Below are 20143 nucleotides of genomic sequence, written 5' to 3'. Positions count from 1 at the left end.
CAAGTTGGCAACTCAGCGTTCCTTTGTCCTTCTAGCCGTCCTGGTATGTACAGTCCTTCCTGTTTAGCTTGTGCCAGGAAATTAACCGGGTCGGAGGCCATGCCTTGCCAAAGGTGACACTGCAGGAGATGCTGAAAAGCTGCCTGGTTCAAGTAGTTGCCGCCTATGAGAAACTCTCAGAAGAAAAACAGGTGAAGGTAAGCCTGTGAATTTCTCCCCATTAAGAACAGAAATAAAAACTGTAGGTTAAAAAAAAAAAAACAACATAGGTTTCTCTTGGGTTTGGGCAGCCCTCATCCAGGATTCCAGGTATTAAGGTCTGCTCGCCCTGGGCAATCTAATGGACAGTGGCTTCCGCCTCCGGGAGTTGAATCACACCCACTCCCAGGGCCAAGCAGGTTCCATCAAGCAGCAGGGACGAAAGCTTCAAAGTAGAGAGACCTGCTGTCCAAGCCCAGCCGCGTCACGTGGTCAGCGCGGGCTCTGGGCAGATCATTAACCCGTTTGCTCAGGACACATGTGGGCACGTAGATGGGGCGCTGGGGAGCGGAGGTGGGGGGAGGGGCAGGAGCAGGAGAGCCCAGCCGTGTCAGGAGCGCCATCGCCCAGCCCTCCTCCCCTGTTGCCTGCTGTGAGCTCCCCGACGCTGGTGCTCACTCCCATCTCATCAACCATGTTTCTAAGATGGACCAGCTCCTGACTTGGGAAAGAATTCAGATAAGTCTTCTCTCCTGAGCACCCTCAAAAAGCCTCCCTCTTCATGCCAGGAGCTTTTATCCTTTAAAATGACTGTCTACAGCACCTGAGACCTTTTTCTAAGGACCGGCTCTCCTCCCTGCCATTAGAAGTTTTTAATTTTGTTCAAGACCAAGTATCTAGTATAACTTGTTTTTGTTGTTGTCATGAGATAAAACTGGCCTTCTGAGTATAAAAAACTTCTGAAATAACCAGCTGAAACGCAGACAAAACACGAAGCTGTTTATTCTCACCTGACAGGCCATCTCCCTTAATGGTTGGGGATGGGAAATTCATTTGCAGAAAGAAGGTGCCTTTCCAATGACCCAGAATCGGGCACTGCAGCTGCTTTACGATCTGCGTTACCTCAGTGTCGTCCTGACAGCCAAGGGTGAAGAGATGAAAAGCGGCCGCTGCAGACAGGACTCCAGGTAGCCGTGCCCACCCTCCCAGCGCGTCTCTTCCTGACCTGCACGGCCCCTTTCTGGGAAGCCGCAGGAGTCAGCCTCTTCCTGCCCATCCCCTGTGTTTATTCTCAACACAACTCAGGCTCATGTTACCAGCAAGATAAAGAATGGCCACCCGCTGAATTGATTCCATGGTCATGTAGCAGGTCAGGTCTCATCCCTCTCTGAGTCCGCCTACCAACTGTTAGGTGTAATTTGAGCATCTGGTGCCCTCCCTGGAAACAATATGGGGAATTTCCGTACTTGATTTAGAAGACATCCCACCAGGTTCAAACTCCTGAGCATTATTTAAGCACAGTGGTCAGTGACAAGGGGTGCTGAGGCGGCAGTTGCGGAGAACAGACCTGCTGGTTCCAGGACTTCTCCAGCATTGCAGCACACTGGGCTTGGTTTCTGTCCTACGAAAGGTGGAGAATGACCATCTTCACCCTTTTGTTAGAGTCGAGAAAGTGGCCGACTACCTGGAGACGCTCATCGACCCATTTGACCTGGACGTTTTCACCCCCCACCTGCACAGCAACCTCAACCGCCTGGTGCAGCGGACCTCCGTAAGTCCCGGGAGAACACGCCCGCTCTGCACGAAGGGCCAGGGGCTCGGGTCACAGCACAGGCCTGCCCAGCACCTAACAGGGGTGGGGGCAGGCGGATGAGACACAGCTGAATTGAGTTACAGGGGTGGAAAGAGTTTTAGATCGAACCTCAAACCTCACAGCCCAAGCAACCTGGGATGACCCTTTAGTTGTGGGTAAGGACTGTTAAGGTTTTATCAGGGCTTCAGAAAGAGTAGCAGATCAGAGCTACTTGACTCTGAGATTCTGACCTGCAGGCAGTGATATGTAATTTTGCAGTATTAACACACGCAAGAGAACATGCCCCCAAAGGATGCCCCCAAAGCAGTGATCGGTGACTGACAGGAGCAGGTTTTCTCTTAACTGGACCACGCAGCACACAGCGCGTCACTGTATCCCATCTCTCGTCCCACAGGTTCTCTTTGGACTGGTGACTGGTTCGGAGAACCAGTTCACCCCCAGGAGCAGTACGTTCAACTCCCAAGAAGCCCACAACATCCTGCCGCTGGCATCCAGCCAGATCAGGTAAGGACGCCAAGCGGCCCCTGCTGGGCCCCCAGCTCCCCAGCCTCTCCGCTGAGCCGCCTTCGTCTTGTCTGGCAGGTTTGGGCTTCTTCCACTGAGCATGACAAGCACACGAAAGGCCAAGTCAGTGGGCAGAAGCATGGAGACCGCAGCCCAGGTGAGTGTCTGACCGAGAGTTCGTCCCCAGGGACCCCACCCCACCTCCCACCAAGCCGCCCGCTCCGCCCCATCAAATAACCGATGGAGAACCAAGTGACAAGATGCACTAATGCTGCTTTTAATGGCGGCGCAATAAGGAAATACACGATGTTACTAGCTTGAGCTAAGAGAGGTTTTAAAAGATGCCCACTGACACTATCAAGTAGCCTCATGGTAGAAATGAATCTCAGGCTGCCAAGGCTGTAGAAAATGTGCAGGACGGACCGAGATTACAGCTTGTGTTTAAGATTAAGAGGGTAGAAGAGTTAACTGCTAACCCAGCACTACGACTATACTTATTTGGGGGGGAAAAAACCTGCTGTTTCAGTGATGGTTTCGTCTCTCGTTTCTTTTAGGCGGGTAGGAAGTTTGCTTCCTCGAGCTTCACCTGTTTTTGTTAATAGATCTTTTGTCTCAGTAGGCTGCCATCTGCTAGGATAGCTGCGGGAGTCCTCAGGGGGTCTCTGAAGTGTGTTGTGTACAAATGTGTCTGAGCGCTCACACGGCTCCCTTCCTTCCAGCGTGTAGTCCTCGTTTGCTCTCTGGTTGGATAAAAGTACTTGCAATGTCTCCTTTCCATATTCCCTGCCATCAAACCCAGTCAGGTCCAAAATCCTATCAACACCGGGTTTTAAAACTTGGGAGATGGGAGTAAGGGTGGGAAAAAAAAAAGTTTGTGCACAAGCCTCCCACTCCTGAGCCCGGGCCTGTGCTCTTAGCTTTCCCCACGGCTGTCCACTTGTCCTCCCAGTAACTGCCCTTTCAGCTCTGCACCCGAGAGGAACACGCCATGGAGAGGAGGCACACGGTGCCCTTCCTCCGTCCTCGCTCCCGACGCCAGCTGTCCCGTCACGGCCCCGCAGTCTGCCGCATGTCCTTTTCCATCTGGACTAAGCAGTCCCCTCCAGGAGCTGGCCGTGCGGCTCAGACCCGCCGTGTGCCCGCCACGTGGACCCCCGAGCGGAGTGGGGGGCGGGCGGCCGGCGGTCCGGGTGGACGCTAAGGCACTTTCCTCTCCACACAGCGGCAGGCGACGCCCCCGGCGCTCTCCCGAGCAGGCGACCCCAGGCAGGCCGGCTCCCTGTTCAGGCAGCTGGTCGCTGACGAGGAGGACTCGGCCACACCCTCGCTGTTCAAACTCGGGTGGCTCTCCAGCATGACCAAGTGACGAGGACGCTCTCTAAATAAACACTCCTGTCTTGTTTCTCCTAGAAGTGACTCTGCTCCTTTGTTTCTGAGCCACACCAGCCTCTGCGGTGGCCTTGGTGGCACGCAGCCCCCTCATTCCTGTTGGGCGCAGGGATGACTCTGAGCATAAAGCAAGTAAGTCCTTGTCCCAGAGTTCACAGCACGTGTGACTTCAGACCTCAGTTCCTAGAGCTCACACTGCGTCAGCCTTCACTAGCACCTTCTCACACGGCAAGGCGGAACCAGCGGGGTGCTCACACCAGCTGCCGGGGGACAGGTGGTGCCTGAGACCGGAAGTCACGTCCATGTTCCGTGACTGTCCGAGCCGGGCAGTGTTGCCTAAGTCTGAGACAGCAGCTCTGGAGGAATGACAGTTAACAAGCTATCCGGGGTCCATGAATCAGAAAGCCCTTCTCTCTGGAAATACAAATATAGAGCAGAGAGAAGACAGTCAGGGGGCCGGAGCTGACTCACTCACACAGTCTATCCGGGGTCTGACTGTCCCCATCAGAGAAGACAGCACGTTCAACAGGACGTCCACGTTCTAAGAGGTAGCATGGCAGTTCACTTCAGTGCAAGGCTGGTCCAGCTTTCTATGTTCTGGAAAAAAATCTTGGTTTTTTTTTCATGGAAAGTAGATCCTCTTTACTAGTTTATTTAAAAAATTGAAGATCCTGCAGTTTTAAAAGGCCTTTTTACATAAAGTAGAATTTCTAACTAACAGACCTGGAAAGCAGTCTAAACTGGACAAACTATGGGTTCAACACACAGATGATGTGTCCTCCTATGGTTCCCTTGATACCCACCCTTAAAAGAATCCTATAAAAAACTGCTTCAAAGCCCCTTGGAAATCGCAATAGTGCAGCAAAACCACAAGTAAACAACAGCCTGTTAACCTGTTATCTCAAATATAGATTGAAAAGCCAACAGGCATTTTTTTGTGCAATTTTTTTAAAACATCGCTAACTTGAAATATCAAATCCGCATAGCGCTGTCCCTTCACAGAAGGCAAGAGTCTGCGGCGTCACGAGGGAGGCCGGCCCCGGTGCTGCAGGCTGTGGAAGTGGGCCTCCTTCAGGGTCTGGTTGATGTGGAAGTAGGGGCCTGGGCACAGCGCGGACGGCGCGGGCGCGGGCTGCGGCGTGTGGGGGCCGGACCCGGCGGCGAGGTGGTGCAAGCTGCTCTCCGGCCCGCTGGCCCTGTCGGGGCTGCTGATGCTGCTGCTGCTGCTGCTGCCGCCGCCGTCGCTGCTCGAAGACTGCAACAAGGAAAGAGAGGCGCGTCACCGCCAGGCTGCGGGGCTCTCAGCAGCTCTACTGCGGTCTACCTGCAGATTCCCCGGGCCTTCCCGGGGGTTCAGAGGGCTAACAACCCACCTGCCGATGCAGCAGACCTGGGTTTGATCCCTGGGTCGGGAAGCTCTCCTGGAGGAGGAAATGGCAACCCATTCCAGTATTCTTGCCCGGGAAATCCCGTGGACAGAAGGGCCTGGCAGGCTCCAATCCACGGGGTTGCAAAGAATGAGGACAGGACACAAGTGAGCAAGCACAGTTAAGCAACAGCTCCAGTAACTCGGTTAGCAGCGCCCTTTCCCATTTACATCTCAACACGACACCGTGCCGGAAAGAAGCAACGCATGAGGAGAAACAATTCTGGAGGTCAATGCTCTTGTGTAGAATTTTCTTGGGGGGGACACATCTAAATTTATATTCCCTTCGACAAAAACATTGGTTTTGAAATGCCTGCCTTCCATCGTGTGAAATCTACAGATTAGGAAAAAGACCAGAAAGAAACAGATCACAATAATTATGTTAGATGGAGGAATTATAGTTGGAGGTTTTTTTCTACCCTTTCCTACAACTTTTTGCAGTGTGTTTCCATTATAAGAATAAACACATACATGCTTCCAGATAATTTAAACGTGATTTTTAAAAAGCTAGTTCTATTCACTTTCTGATAAAAAATTACACCTAACAATATGTATATAAACTGAAATGGCAAAAAAAGCCATGTTTCACGAATGTCCATTCTTAAACCAAGAAATGTCATGGTCTGAGAATCATTTGCAGGGACTTATACTAACAGGTCATGGAGCCCATCGCCCAGAGGCAATAGGAGACAACATATCCCATCTTTCTACAAAAACAAACTCATGGAAGCATTTTAAGAGGCTGAATAAGACCAGATCGTAGGGTTAAGCAGCAGCAGCAATTACTGTACATTTACTTGAAGACCTAAGAAGTCAAAGCCAATTCAAACAGAAAAACATTGTTCCATGAAAGTCTCCCTTGACCTAGTATAGAAGCTAGCTAGAACTGCCGCCAGCATCCCTAGCATGGCTGGGCCAGGTGACGAGCAGGCCACCGCACTAGGGAAGAAACCCACCACCAAGAGCACTCTGCGTCCTCCGTGCTTTTCTTTACCATTTCTCGTTACAAGCACTGTCTGAAAATTAAGGCAAGAACTAGAATCCAGTAAGTCAAGATAAAACTAGAATGTTTCTAGTAAGTCAAGTTTATATTTTATCTTTATTTCATACTCTAATAGCAATGGTGACACTACTGTGAGAAAATATGGACATTCCTTCAAATAAACAGAGAAGACGGCTGTACAGATGCTCTTAAAGAGGGGAGGGAGGGGACAAGCACCTTCAGCTTCTAGGCTGTTCTAAGTATCCTGTAACTCAGAGTTTTAAAGACATGTATTAAAATCTTTAGCGTGGCCTTGTTTATAATAGCTAAAAACGGAAACAACCTAAATGTCTAAAATTACAGACAACTGATGAAACCACAAAGTAACGTATATAAAATGTAATACATGAATTGTAATCCACAACAATGAAACTATTAACGATGAAGCTGGTTAACAGTGATGATGGAGACTTACATATACTGAGGAAGAAAGAGATCTTTAACATCGTTTTTTATAGGTTACAGAATAACGTACAGTAGGTCTGCTGGTTTTCAAAGTATTTATGTATACACACAAGTACACCAAAAATATTCTAGAAGGACAGACATGCCAAAATATTTAGCATTTAGACCTACTTTAAAAAAATATTTTCTACAGCTTCTACAAAAAAATACTTCTTTTGAGGACAAAATGCTAAAGAACTAAACAGTGCTACTTCAAGAGAGTAAGGTCTTCAGTTTTTTCTGACTCTAAGACTGAGACTTAAAAAAATACAATGATACTATCAGTAACATTTTAGGAAGGCTGTTAGTCTCATTTAATGTAACAGCTTAAGAACCTCTGAACTATTTCAGTTCAATCACTAGGAGACAGCAGGTTGATGATGCTTTTAGACTAAGAGAGAACCTACAGAGAAACCTGGGAATCCAGGTGAATGCACTTTGTAAGTTATTTTAATACACATAAAACCTTCCATACATACTGTCATTAAAGGTGAAAACAAAACAAATCTCTTTCAGAGGTGCACTCGTTCCTACTTGCTGCCTTCTCAGACCCGTCTTGGCACTTGGGGGGATGGGGGCTTCAGGGAATATGTCACCATCCACGGATGGGCCAGCAGCAACCAGCATAATATCAAACAGTGCAACACGATAAGGGCACTGGTTCTGTGAGACTTTTTTCAACGATGCACAAGTATATTCAGTATGTACGCATCACAAAACGAAGCATTTCTATGGGACCAGTTCAAAAAGGCTGAAAAGTTACTCTAACAGATCTTAACTTTATGGGATAAAGGAAAGACCATTATTTCCTTTTACCCCTGAAGGTGTAAAACTGAATTTTAAGTCTCTAGCAAAGCCTTAAGATATATGCAGAAATCAATCGTTTTGTCTTATAAAACCCGGAAACCTGAGACAAGAAAGAAAACTGCATTTCCCCCGCTTGATGGAACTTTTCTGGATCAGACTGTGTGGAGGGCAGGGAAGGGAGAAGTACCAGAAAAACACTCAGAGGCCTGAGAGAAGGCAGAGGGACACGCGCTGTTTCTGGCAGAAAGAAGAATACATCTAAACCGTGGAGCCGGGGACACAGAAGCCAAAGCTTATTTTCTTAGTTCACGCGGCTCCAATGACACAGCAGAGGAGCGCCTGGTGCTCAGCTAGGCTGCCCTGAATTTTACTTTCCACAGTGAGAACTCAGTTTGAGAGAGAGCCCATTTATACCCATGGTAGGAACAAAATAACTCTGAAGACTCTTTCTACTAATAACCTTTAGAAAGTCCCCCAGGCGGGGCTGTTAATTAGTGAGTCTCTGCTTCATAGAGAGCAAGCCGGAATACATGTGTACATTTATTACCTAGAGTTGTATGCTTTCTCTTAATTAGAAAAGCAGAGCAACATCGTATTTTATTTTCCTTCAAGCCCCGGCTTCCCCTCACATCCATCTCCCAGTTCAGTGGTGCTTTTCATTTACATGAGCCTGAAAAGGAAAAAAAAAAAATCTTGCTGGTTGTATTACACACTCCATCCCTGGAGTGAGAATGAGTTCACCCTAAGGCCACTGTAGAATGCGAATTACAAGAGGTGATCCCAGCCAAGTCCACCAGGGCTTCTAACTTAAAACTGTGCTCCCAAAGTGCCCAGTGACTTGAGTGAGCTCCAGGTCTGGTAAGCTCTCAGTGGGTTAAGAGAGCTCTCAGTGGGCCCATTAGACTCCAAATGAGTTCAGTAGGCCAATTAAAACCACTTCCTAAATATGCATGGGAAGAAAATACAGGGGTCACTCCTTACAAGACAGAGTTAGGCCACATCATCTGTTTGAAGTTCCTGCCTAAAAACATGTATGTATCCTCATTACTCAACAAGGCAACAGTCAGGTTCAAGATGAAACTGCTTGGGTAGCTATCCGTACTCGGAGCTGATGCAACGCATCACAAATATTTCAAGAACTTGAACAGCGAGCCTTCCCTGGTGGTTCAGTCGATAAAGGAATCTGCCTGCAATGTGGGAGACCCAGGTTCAATCCCTGGGTTGAAAAGATCCCCGGGAGAAGGAAATGGCAACGCACTCCAGCATTCTTGCCTGGGAAATTCCACAGAGGAGCCTGGTGGGCCCCAGGTCAGGGGGTCAAAAAGAGTCAGACACAACTGAGTGACTAACACTTCTAACACTTTTGAAAGGAGTGTTCCTCCAGTTTGAATGGATCTTTTAAAAAGTTATCGGGTCGGTGCAAATGTAATTATGGTTTCGGACCATGAATTTTAAATCAGTATAACTAGGCTCAAACACATCTTTATTAACCAAAATAGGAACCATTTCAAGCAACACATTTTTGCCAACGAGAAATCAGTTTGCTTATTCCTGTTGCATAAATATCCCTGCTTCGGGATTCGACTAGCTCCTGGAAAGCATTTTCTGCCTCCTGCTGGTTGTGGGAGTTTTCCCTGCAAAAAGTTGTCAAGACACAAAGAAGTGGCAGTTGGTTGGGGAGAGGTCAGGTGAATACAGCACATGAGGCAAGACTTCCTAGTCCCATTCATTCAACTTGTGAAGCATTGGTTGCATGACATGTGGTCAGGTATTGTCATGGAGAAGAACTGGGCCTCTTCTGTTGACCAATGCCAGCTGCAGGCATTGCAGTTTTTGGTGCATCTCATCAATTTGCTGAGCATACTTCCCAGACATAATGTTTTCGCTGGGATTCAGAAAGCTGTAGTGGATCAGATCAGCAGCAGACCACCCAACAGTAACCACCACTTTTTCTGATGCAAGATTGGCTTTGCAAAGCGTCTTGGAGCTTCTTCTCGGTCTAACCACTAAGCTGGTCGTTGCCGTTGTTGTATAAAATCCACCTTTCATCACACGTCACAATCTGATTGAGAAATGGTTCACTGTTGATGCACAGGATTAGAGATGATGACATTTCAAAACTACGATTTTTTTCATTTTCAATCAGCTCATGAGACACCCACTTAGCGAGCCTTTTCACCTTTCCAGTTTGCTTCAAATGCCAAATGACCATAGAATCGTCAACGTTGAGTTCTTGGGCAACTTCCTGTGTAGCCGTAAGAGGATCAGCTTTCACGATGGTCTCAGCTGACCGCTGTCGATTTCCCACGGCCGGCCACTGCGCTCCTCATCTTCAGGCTCTCTCGTCCTTTCCAAAACTCCTTGAACCACCACTGTACTATACGTTCATTACAGTTCCTGGGCCAAATGCACTGCTGATGTTGAGAGTTGTCTCCATTGCTTTACGAACCATTTTGAACTCAAATAAGGAAATTGCTAGAATTTGCTTTTTGTCTAACATCGTTTCTATTGTCTAAAATAAATACAAACAGCAAATAGTTAAGTCATATAAAAAACATAAAAGCGAGAAATGCACATTAAAATGATGTATAACATAACCACATTTATTTAGAATGTATTCCAATGTATATGTGTGCTAAGTCACATCAGTTGTATCCAACTCTTTGTGACCCTACTGACTGTAGCCTGCCAGGCTTCTCTGTTGATGGGATTCTCCAGGCAAGAATACTGGAGTGGGCTGCCATGCCCTCCTCCAGGGGATCGTCTTCCTGACCCAGAGATAGAACCTGGAGTCTCTTACGTCTTCTGCACTGGCAAGCGGGTTCTTCACCACTTGCACCACCTAGGAAGCCCTGTATTTCAATATCAAATGGCAAATTTCAACAATGCAAAAACTGTGATTACTTTTGCCCCAACCTAATAATTTCAGAGTTAATTTGTGACAGGGTTTTTGTGTTGTTTTTTTTTTAATAGTTTCTTCAGTCAGTTTAGTCACTCAGTCGTGTCCGACTCTTTGTGACCCCGTGAACCGCAGCACGCCAGGCCTCCCTGTCCATCACCAACTCCTGGAGTTTACTCAAATTCATGCTCATCGAGTCGGTGATGCCATCCAGCCATCTCATCCTCTGTCGTTCCCTTCTCCTCCTGCCCCCAATCCCTCCCAGCATCAGGGTCTTTTCCAATGAGTCAGCTCTTCGCATGAGGTGGCCAAAGTATTGGAGTCTCAGCTTCAGCATCAGCTTATTAAATTAATTTAAATTTATTTTTGGCTGTACTGGGTCTTCGTTGCTGCACAGGCTTTTCTCTAGTTGTGGCGAGCAGGTCTGCTCTCCAGTTGCGGTGCGAGGACATCTCATCACAGTGGCTTCTCTTCTTGCAGAGCACAGGCTCTAGGGCACGTGGGCTTCAGTAGCTGCAGCTCCTGGGCTCCAGAGCACAGGCTCAAGAGCCGGGGGTGCATGAGCTTAGTTGCTCTGTGGCATGTGGGATCCTCCCAGGTCAGGGACCGAACCCTCGTCACCCGCAATGGCAGGTGGATTCTTTACCACTGAGCCACCAAGGAAGTCCCCCGCTACAGGGTTTTAAGTACACCACCTTAACTCCTCACCCTAGAGTCTGCCAAAACAGTTTTGTCCAGTATCCGAGACAGATTAACGATAAGAATGAGCAAAAACAAAGTCTTAAAATACCTTCCTACAAAGCTATGCTAAATATTCCCAGGGTCATATAAATTCACACTGTTCAAAAAAAAAAAAAAAAAAAATTTACCTAACATTCTGCTAATTCTTATCAGTTAAGACAAAAGGACCTATGGGATCCTAATCGTAGCCATGCACAGACCCCCCTGGTTCGGCTATTTTTGTCATGCCTCTACACTCCTAATAAAATACCCTTGGGGTTTCAGGGTTATGACATCAAAGATTTTCCCTTCTAGTAAACACAAGAACAAGACAGACTGTTCCAATTAAGCCACCTCTGTTTTATTTCCACATCTTCTCATTCTCTACCTGCTATGATTTTACAGTGATCCAAAAGATCTTTAAAAGCTCAATCTTGGTGAGTTAAAAGTATTAAAAAAAGGGGGGGGGGGGGGGCGCGATTCTCTGCTGGTCCAGTGGCTAAGAGTCTGTGCTCCCAATGCAGAGGGCCCTGGTTCGATCCCTGACCAGAGAACTAGATCCCACATACCACAACTAAGACTCTGAATGCCACAGCTAAGTCCTGGCACAGTGAAATAAAGTTTTTTTAAAGTTGGAGTCTTTGTATTTAAAAACAGTACAGCTTTCATTCACTCAGATAGCAGTACTACTTTTAAGGCATTTACCTACACACCAGAGGCCAGACTCAGTAGAAGTGTCCAGTGTAATTTGTAAAGAAAGATGTTCAAGCTGAAAATAAAGAGCCATCATTCCTGTAACCAAAGCTACAATTCAAACCGAAACGGCCAGCCTAAGGGAAGGTCAGCCTAAATCAGTTAAATTCAGCTAGTTTTTACCCATCTAGTCGCTGTGTGAGGTCAGGGAATGGGGCTACCTTTGTAAAGGACTCAACGGGAAGGCACAAAGTGACCAATCACTTCACTTACTCACCAGACAGAAAATGGAACCTGCCTTAGACCTTAACTACCAGGCATCATCTAGAATGGCTTTCAAAAAACTTTTTTATTCCTATATCTGTAAATTATATCTCAATTTTCAAAATACTACCCTAAAGCTCCCAAGTCATTAAATCTAAGCCACTGGAGTAAATATTCAACATCTTTAAGGCAAAGACCATCAGAGTCGAAAAGAACACCAAACCCCAATTTCTTTACTAAACTTGCTTTTGAGCTAATACAGTTTCAGAGCATTAAGTGGGAAAAATACTCTTCTCTGTTCCCATGATTCAAGAGAAGTCCAGGACCTAGCAGCCCTGCATATATTTAGCAAAGTCCCTCAGACCTTCTGATCTGTCTTCTGGGAGACGGTACACACTGTGGGTAGCTCATATTCTGGGGCTCACTGACCTGCCTTGTACTAGCTATGTATCTCTGGGCAAGTGACTTTATTTTTCTGTGCCCCAATTTTTCCATCTAAAAAGTAGAGATCATAACACCCACCAAAGTGACAGGAAGAAAATGTACAAGTAGATTCAAAATTTCTCTTTACATAACTAATCTGGCAAGTCGGTTCACATTCTTCAGCTTCCTAGAATCGAGGGAAAAAGAGGCCCATACCATCTCCATTTTACAGATAAGCATGACTTAACTTGTGGCACAGTTCAAAATAATTCCAACACCTCATGTCTTATTTCACAGTACCTGCCAATATTATTACATTTAGGAGAAAACAGTGAGTTTTGGAAATTAACCAAATGAAAGTTGTTCATGTTACAAGAAAAAAAATTCTAAACTTAAGTATTTCAAGAAAGACACAGGAAATGGTTTCTCTTAAGTATTTTAAAGAAATATACCTTGTTGGCCCTAGCTTAGAATTAAAAGATCCCATTTTCACTAATAATAGACTTTATTATTGGAGAAGGAAATGGCACCCCACTCCAGTACTCTTGCCTGGAAAATCCCATGGACGGAGGAGCCTGGTAGGCTGCAGTCCATAGAGTCTCGAAAAGTCTGACACGACTGAGCGACTTCACTTTCACTTTTCACTTTCATGCACTGGAGAAGGAAATGGCAACCCACTCCAGTGTTCTTGCCTGGAGAATCCCAGGGACGGGGGAGCCTGGTGGGCTGCCGTCTATGGGGTCGCACAGAGTCGGACACGACTGAAGCGACTTAGCAGCAGAAGTGGCAGACTTTATTATGCAAATTATAAAATTAAGAATTCACTAGTAATGACTTATTATATTCCCCTTTGTACACAATTGCCAACGAGCACCCCAATGTCTCTAACCTGGCTCTTTCTACGCTATAAACATGATGACCTACTCCAGCGGTAGATTTAATCACCCAGGACTGAACTCTCTGTTTTAAAGACCCCCTGCCATCTGCCGCTCCAGCACCCCCGGGGTTTGCTCGGCAGGCCACATTACTCACCAGCAGCGGATGCTGGTAAACGTGACGACACCAAGGGCCCACCAGCAAATCCAGGTCACCATGACAGGTGAAAAGTACCTGTACTGACTGTTAACTATTATCAGGGCAATCCAGTCCACCCTTCTGGCTAATAACTACAGAGTGGTTTAATCACTCAAATTCTTTGGACAAGTAAGAACAACACACATGAACCCACAGGTTGAACAACAATACACCAACTTCTTCTGTGAGACCAATGCATGGGTATCAGAAAGGGAGTGAGGGTCATTCTCTACCAACAGCAATCAAAATACAACCAAACCTAATACTAGGGAGTCTTATTCAAAATAAGGGATCAGAAATGATTGATTTTTTTTAAAAATGACCATTTATACTCCTGCTCTCAGGCATTAAAACTGTAGACCCAGGGGGGAAAAAGATCAATACAATAAATAAATAAATAAAAAGATCTGCTGTGCCTTTGAACTAATGCAAACATCATACAGCAGGATTGACATACAGGCACAAGTAAAGAAATATTTACACTGATACCATCAAAGTAATCATCATATACTCTTTTAATGAATAGTCTTAACTCAAAAGAATCACGGAAACTCAATTCTTATCCTTAGATGTTCATGGCAGCCTTTAATCTTTGGTTTTCTTCCATCTGTGAAATTCCCTAGTTACCACGTTAACCAACAGCTCAACACTTTTCTGCTACTCTAAAGGGAAAAAAAAATGATACAAGGATTTAAAAGGGGGGATAAGAGCTACAGAAAGTTCAGTCTCCACATAGAAGGATCAAGTCTGCTCTGGGGTGCATCAGGTGCTCTTGAATGAGGATTACCTACCTGACAGTTACTGATTTTTCCCTCCTTGAGGGAGTTACTTTGGATTTCTGCTAAAGACCGGATATAGATCAAATCCTACTATCAAGAACTAAAGTACAAATTATTCTGGTTCTGTGAGAATCGGGAGGCATGAAATTCTGCTTTAAGCGGTGAGGCCGGTGCTTAGGGACCTTTGCAGTGAGGAGTTTCTCTCTCAGGCCAACAACTGTTGAGGGTCAAAGCTTCAGGTGCGTCGTTTATTAATAATAGCAGCATCCGGTCGGCTTCCCTCCCTCACTGCAGACCAGGCGTTTCAGTGCACAGGAGGGACACTGAGGCACCCAGGAAATCTCAGTTCAGAGGCTCGTCCCCCAACCAGTGGTTGGGGCTTTGCTTTCTAATGCAGGGAGTGTGGATTCTATCCTTGGTTGGGAGCTGAGATCCTACATGCCTCAAGGCCAAAAACCCAAATCACAAAACACAAACAATATGGTAATAGATTCAACAAAGACTTTTAAAATGGTCCATATATCTAAAAAAAAAAAGAAAGAAAAGAAGTTGGCTTCTGAAATACCAAGAAGGGTTCAAAGATGGGCTTTCAGAGGTCCATGAAACCTGTAACATACAAATTCTGGGCATGTGTATATATTACTACATGCAGACACAGGCTGTTTTGCTGTGGAGAAAGTGGGTAGCATCCTCAAAACAGCCATGACTCAGAAGAAAGGGAAAAAAAAAAAGGTCAGAAACACTGCAATCAACTCAGATCACTTTTCCCTATTCAAAGAATAATTTTCATTACCCAAAAGCGGCTCAAGCAATGAAAACAGCAGGTGCTCTCCACCACACTTCCTACCTCTGTGTCCCAAGAATCGTGAAAGACAGGATTTCTACTGCTCCTTTTGGTCTGTGGGGGGAGATGGTGGTCTTCTTCACTGCCATTCCTTCTCCTTTTTCTGGAATTACATCACAAAGAGAAAAAGAAAAAATTGGTCTTCTGCACACTTCAAACTGTAATTTAAACATATTAATTTGCCCTCTTGCCTGAAGAGATAGATTGTCATATGATAATCCCAACAGGCAAAAAAGTTAGAAGAGCAAAAATGTAAAATAACAGGAGGAAGGTCGAGCTTAAATTAGTACAACTAATTTCTAAAAAGAAGCCTGACGATTTGAAATGCTTGCTGGGAATAAACAAGAGCAGGAAGACATTGATGACTAAGCTCTCCAACTCTACCTAATTAAGGTGAGCTCGTCCTCCATTTCCTGAAATTACCATTCCAAGTTATTCTAATTTTACTCCTGTCCATGGGACAACATCTAAGACGGGAGTGGCTGCCTTTGCCTGTTTACGCTTAAAATCCTTATAAAAACTGTGCTACACAGGAAGAGCATTAGAGGTTGGAGGTAGCCTCTATTCTTTCATTTTCTTTCATCTCTGATTTCCCCCCAATTATCACATTAACACAAAAGCTCTCTGCCCTCTAATGCATCACATTACTTTTCTGGACAATCACTGCAAAGGTGGCTCTCAGACACATTAACTTGATGACTGGCTGCACCACCCGGTATTGTAAGAGAAGTTACTTCACCAGCTTGTTACCGTTACACTGCAGCACCAGTTGCTTAAAACGTCCAGGTTTAAAGAAAAATCACACCTGTTTCTCGGTCAAGTATTCTGGGGTGTATGATGGAGACAGAGTTTGTATATTTTCTATGCAAGAATTGAGTGCTGTTAGGACTTCTGAACTCCAGTTAGAAAATAGAAATAAATTAAAAGAGGTATACTTTTAAGTCAAACTGCATGGAACTGTGCTACCCTGGTGGCTCAGCAGTGAAGAATCCGCCTGCGACGCAGGAGACTTGGGTTCAATCCCCGGGTCGGGAAGGCCCCCAGAGAAGGAAATGGCAACCCGCTCCAGTACACTTGCCATGGACAGAAAAGCTACAGAAAATTCTACTGGACAGAGCTGGAGAGAGGCTGGTTTATACAAAGCAGCATAAGCTGTTATAATGAAAACTCTTCAGGGTTCAAGTTGCTCTATCTAGAGGGTAAAAGAGCTTTCTGGAAAATACTGAATTTGAACACACATTATCTTCAATACAGTTACACATTCTACATGAGTAGAGGGGCTTTGATCAGGTCTAGACATTAGCAAAAATTTTATCACCCTGAGCTCAATTCTCTCTTACTTGTGAACGCATCTAATATTATTAATCAATGAGTATGGACCCAGTTTAGGCTTGGAATGATAAACATGGGGTGTGTGATTCTGAGGAAGCACTAGCCAACCGGCAGGGGGCTGCACCAGTCTAAGCCTCAGTTCAGTTCAGTTGTGTCCGACTCTTGTGACCCCATGGACTGCAGCATCCTAAGACTCAGCTGTTTACAAAATAAGACCTGCTCCTTACCTTTCTCTCAGGGGATTAGATCTTACCTTGAAGTACTGGAGGCTAAAAACTACATAAATACCAGGCTTTAATAATCATTAAATGGATGTGCTAGTTGAACCAAGAAATCGCTACACTCATCCTGACATGACAACAGTTCCAACACTGGTGGAAGGCCAGCTGCCGCCCAGAGAGAAACTCCTCCAATGACGGTGACGGTCCCCCAACTCCTCTTTTATCGGCGTTCCAACAGATGATTGTGCCGGGGCTGCTGAGTCACTGCTAGCAAACTCACGGGCCTGACTACAACTTTCCAATTTCCTCATTTATAATGGGAGATAAGGTTATTATCTTTCTGGTGACAAGACGATGAATGTCAAGAGGATGGGCTGGTTTTGAAGATTTCAATTAAACTCTGAGAAAGTCACATGAAATATCCCTGCCTCATAATCAGCTGATGTCTCCAGGTACCAGAAGGATCTCTCTGGCCTTTTGGGAGTTCTCTCCGTTGGGTGGTTCTGGATTAAGAATGAGCCCTACCTGTTCTTCATTCTCCTTTCTCTAAGCTCTTTGCAGAATTCATCCTTGAAGCATTTCTTTCAACAACATCATGAATATGTTGCAAAACCACAGCTTCATGCTCAACACAGTCAGTCAAATTGTAACTTTTAACATTAATGCCATAGGCCAAGTTATAATTTGAGCAGCACCCTATAACTAATTACATTCTCCCTAGCCATTTAGTTACAGATTATTGTTTAGCATGTTACTTCTCAGGATGGCAGAATACATCACTTTTCATCACTTCACTTCTCTCCAACCCTCCTGTCCCCTCCTAGAGACTGAGCACAGAAGAAATCCTAGAATACATAGACTAGTGGTTTTCAAACTTTATTTAAAAAATGACAGAACTATTTCACCCTACCAAAAAAAAAAAAAAAATCCTTCAATTTATAAAAGAGATAACGGATGTTTTAATTGGAGTAGGGGCCTCCCTCCCACACAGGGCTTCCCCAGTGCTTTGCTCCTAAAGAACCCGCCTACCAATGCAGAAGATGCAAGAGGGCAGGCTTGATCCCTGGGTCGAGAAAATCCCCTGGAGAAGGAAATGGCAACCTACTCCGACATCCTTGCCTGGACATCCTTCCATAGACAGAGGAGCCTGGCGGGCTACAGTCCATGGGGTTGAAAAGAGTTGGACACAACTGAGCAAGCACAGGCGCACATACCCACACCCACCCCTCCTGTCTGAAAATCCACCATCATAGAACAACCCTTCCTCTTAAAATTGTGGGAACAGATCCATAGATCTGAACCGACTTGAAGATGCTAAGACAGCTGGATCTGATCCACTGTACTACAAAACACATGGGAGCAGAGAAAGCACTGCCAACTCACGTGACTTCTTTCACAGTAAAGAAGCTACCATGTGAGATTGTGTGAACAAGATAAAAGAAATCTGCTAGGAGTATAAGCGCATCCAGAGTATTTGTGTACAGCACTGAATAAAAGGAATGTTTTTCAGAGAAATATTTAGACTTTTTCAGATATGTGAGACATCCGGCGGGACTGCTGGAAGTACAGACTGGGTGTGGGAAGGAAAAAACTGGCAGTTACATCAGGCTTCCTATACGTGAGGATCTCGTGACTAATCTCAGTAGCAAGTTGGTACACTGGGCCCCTAACTTCAAATTCAGCCCACTCTTATTTCATATACAAGTAGAAGTTTTATGGCCCTCTCACATGACCCAAATCAACATGCAGAAGTTTGGAGAACTCCTGATTTTCACTATTGTCCTAAAGAACTTCCAAGATGCTTTCCAGAATCTCAACCCCATGAATTAATATGCTCCAGGGCCGGGTCCCCGTGGAAACTGTCAATTACATTCGAAATCACTGAAAACATAAGAGGGATGAAACAAACCCTACAGCATAATTTACCAAGGCAATCCCCATCTTATTCACTTCAGCTTCACTGAGACTATTTTGGAAAAAAAAAAAAAAATGAAGAGAACAGTGAAGCTAGAAGTTCAGTTCAGTCACTCAGTCCTGTACGACTCTTTGTGACCCCAAGGACTGCAGCACGGTCAGGCCTTCCTGTCTATCACCAACTCCCGGAGTTTACTCAAACTCATGTCCATCAAGTCGGTGATGTCATCCAGCCATCTCATCCTCGGTCGTCCCCTGCTCCTCCCACCTTCAATCTTTCCATCAGGGTCTTTTCAAATGAGTCGGTTCTTTGCATCAGATGGCCAAAATATTGGCCTAGAAAGATCCAGGTAAACCAATTGAGCTTTCTAAATCTGCTTCCCGATCAGAAGAATGAAAGACGGGACTTAGTGATCTATAGTTTTCAGTTCAAACTCCACGATGAGGGATTTTTCTAATTCCGAGTAATAGTCCAACTTCTCCATTCTGGGGTACAATCCCAACTTTTTCCTCCCTAACCTGTTCACAGAGGTGAGAAATGAGAAAAAAGAAAAGAAAAATCGCGGCTTGGTCCGGACTCTCCAGAGTCCTTATCAAGAAATCCTCAGCACCCTCTAGGTTAAGCCCCGGGTCCTGGCTGGGAGGAAAAGTGCGTCGCAATACAGCCCTACCTCCCGCCTTCGGAGTCAAACGGCTCCGCACCCGAACTGTTTCGAATTCTGCCTGCTCTTCACGCTACGGCCGAGGAGGGAAGCCACAGGTCACCACTTCGGCCCTCGCCCATTCTGCGTCCACGACGGCCCAGCAGGGCATAAGGGCTTCGATCTGACCTAACCCTTCCGTCCTGCGGAGTTAAGCCCAGTCCTTCTTCCCGACCTTCGGGAGACCGGCTCTCCGCCCCGCCGTCCCCTCACAGGCGCTCGAGAGGCTCCTCTCGAACATCGGCCATTCCTCCCAACCCCCCACCTTCCTAAATTTAGGACAGGGAAGCTTTGGGGCCCCCTTCTCTCCGCCGGGACCGACCGGACTTCATTCCAAACAGGAAAAGATCGGGGGGCCGGGGGAGAAAAGATGGGGTCGAGGGGCGACCCCGGACCCTGAGGAGTCACCGCTTCGGCGCCCCTGGGGACCAGGTTCCCAGTCAGCCGAGCATCCCTCCCCTCTCCCCGCCCGGACGGCAAGGCACCCACACGGAGACCCGCAGGGCCCAGGCTTGGTCGGACACAGCGTCGTGCCTCCCTCGGCTCCGTGTACCCCAGGACACAACACCCGGCGAGGGGCTGAGGGGAAGAGGGTGCCCTGCACACACCTGGGGCGGAGGCGCTCGCTCATGGCAGCCGATGGAGACGAGCGACGCGGCGCCGCTCCGCGAGGAGAGGGAACGGAGGGCGTCGTGTTCCGGCGGCCGCCACGCCCACCCCCTCGGGCCTTGGCTTTGGCCGCGGCTCTGGCGGAGGCGGCCGGCGCTGAGTACCCCTCGGGGGCACCCGTCCCTCCGCTACTTCCGGCGTCTGCTCCGCGCCCCCCCATGTCGCAGCGCCGTGGTACCGCCCTCCCGCGAGTGCGCAGTGGCGCG

The 20143-nt window shown here is 46.6% G+C and overlaps 2 protein-coding genes across 4 annotated transcripts in view; one reads left to right on the top strand and one right to left on the bottom strand.

Annotated features, from left to right (window-relative positions):
• Nucleotides 1–4609, top strand: part of COG1 (component of oligomeric golgi complex 1) — a 13146-nt gene extending 8537 nt beyond the window's left edge. The window contains exons 9-14 of one of the 2 annotated variants that reach the window (XM_061144976.1): nucleotides 36–197; nucleotides 1039–1166; nucleotides 1642–1750; nucleotides 2187–2296; nucleotides 2375–2453; nucleotides 3707–4609. In XM_061144976.1, the coding sequence (XP_061000959.1) occupies nucleotides 36–197; nucleotides 1039–1166; nucleotides 1642–1750; nucleotides 2187–2296; nucleotides 2375–2453; nucleotides 3707–3712 (594 nt within the window). In that variant the 3' untranslated portion in view covers nucleotides 3713–4609. Of the gene's footprint in view, nucleotides 1–35; nucleotides 198–1038; nucleotides 1167–1641; nucleotides 1751–2186; nucleotides 2297–2374; nucleotides 2454–3518 lie in introns of both variants that reach the window. The other variant, XM_061144975.1, reaches the window with a different exon arrangement.
• On the bottom strand, nucleotides 4322–20143 carry VCF1 (VCP nuclear cofactor family member 1). 2 transcript variants are annotated; one of them, XM_061144985.1, is made up of 3 exons: nucleotides 19877–20142; nucleotides 15104–15203; nucleotides 4322–4940 (listed from the first exon to the last, which is right to left on the bottom strand). In XM_061144985.1, exons 1-3 carry the CDS (start codon nucleotides 20095–20097, stop codon nucleotides 4707–4709), a joined length of 555 nt encoding a protein of 184 aa, XP_061000968.1. In that variant the 5' UTR covers nucleotides 20098–20142; the 3' UTR covers nucleotides 4322–4706. The 2 variants fall into 2 exon arrangements, with proteins under 2 accessions (XP_061000968.1, XP_061000969.1); XM_061144986.1 differs by lacking the exon at nucleotides 4322–4940 and adding an exon at nucleotides 8084–9916 and having other exon boundaries at nucleotides 19877–20143.

The sequence above is a fragment of the Dama dama genome, chromosome 5, assembly GCF_033118175.1.
Source record: "Dama dama isolate Ldn47 chromosome 5, ASM3311817v1, whole genome shotgun sequence".
Lineage (NCBI taxonomy): Eukaryota > Metazoa > Chordata > Mammalia > Artiodactyla > Cervidae > Dama > Dama dama.
The sequence above is the reverse complement of the archived record's forward strand: the minus strand, read 5'-3'. Positions and strand labels throughout refer to the sequence as shown.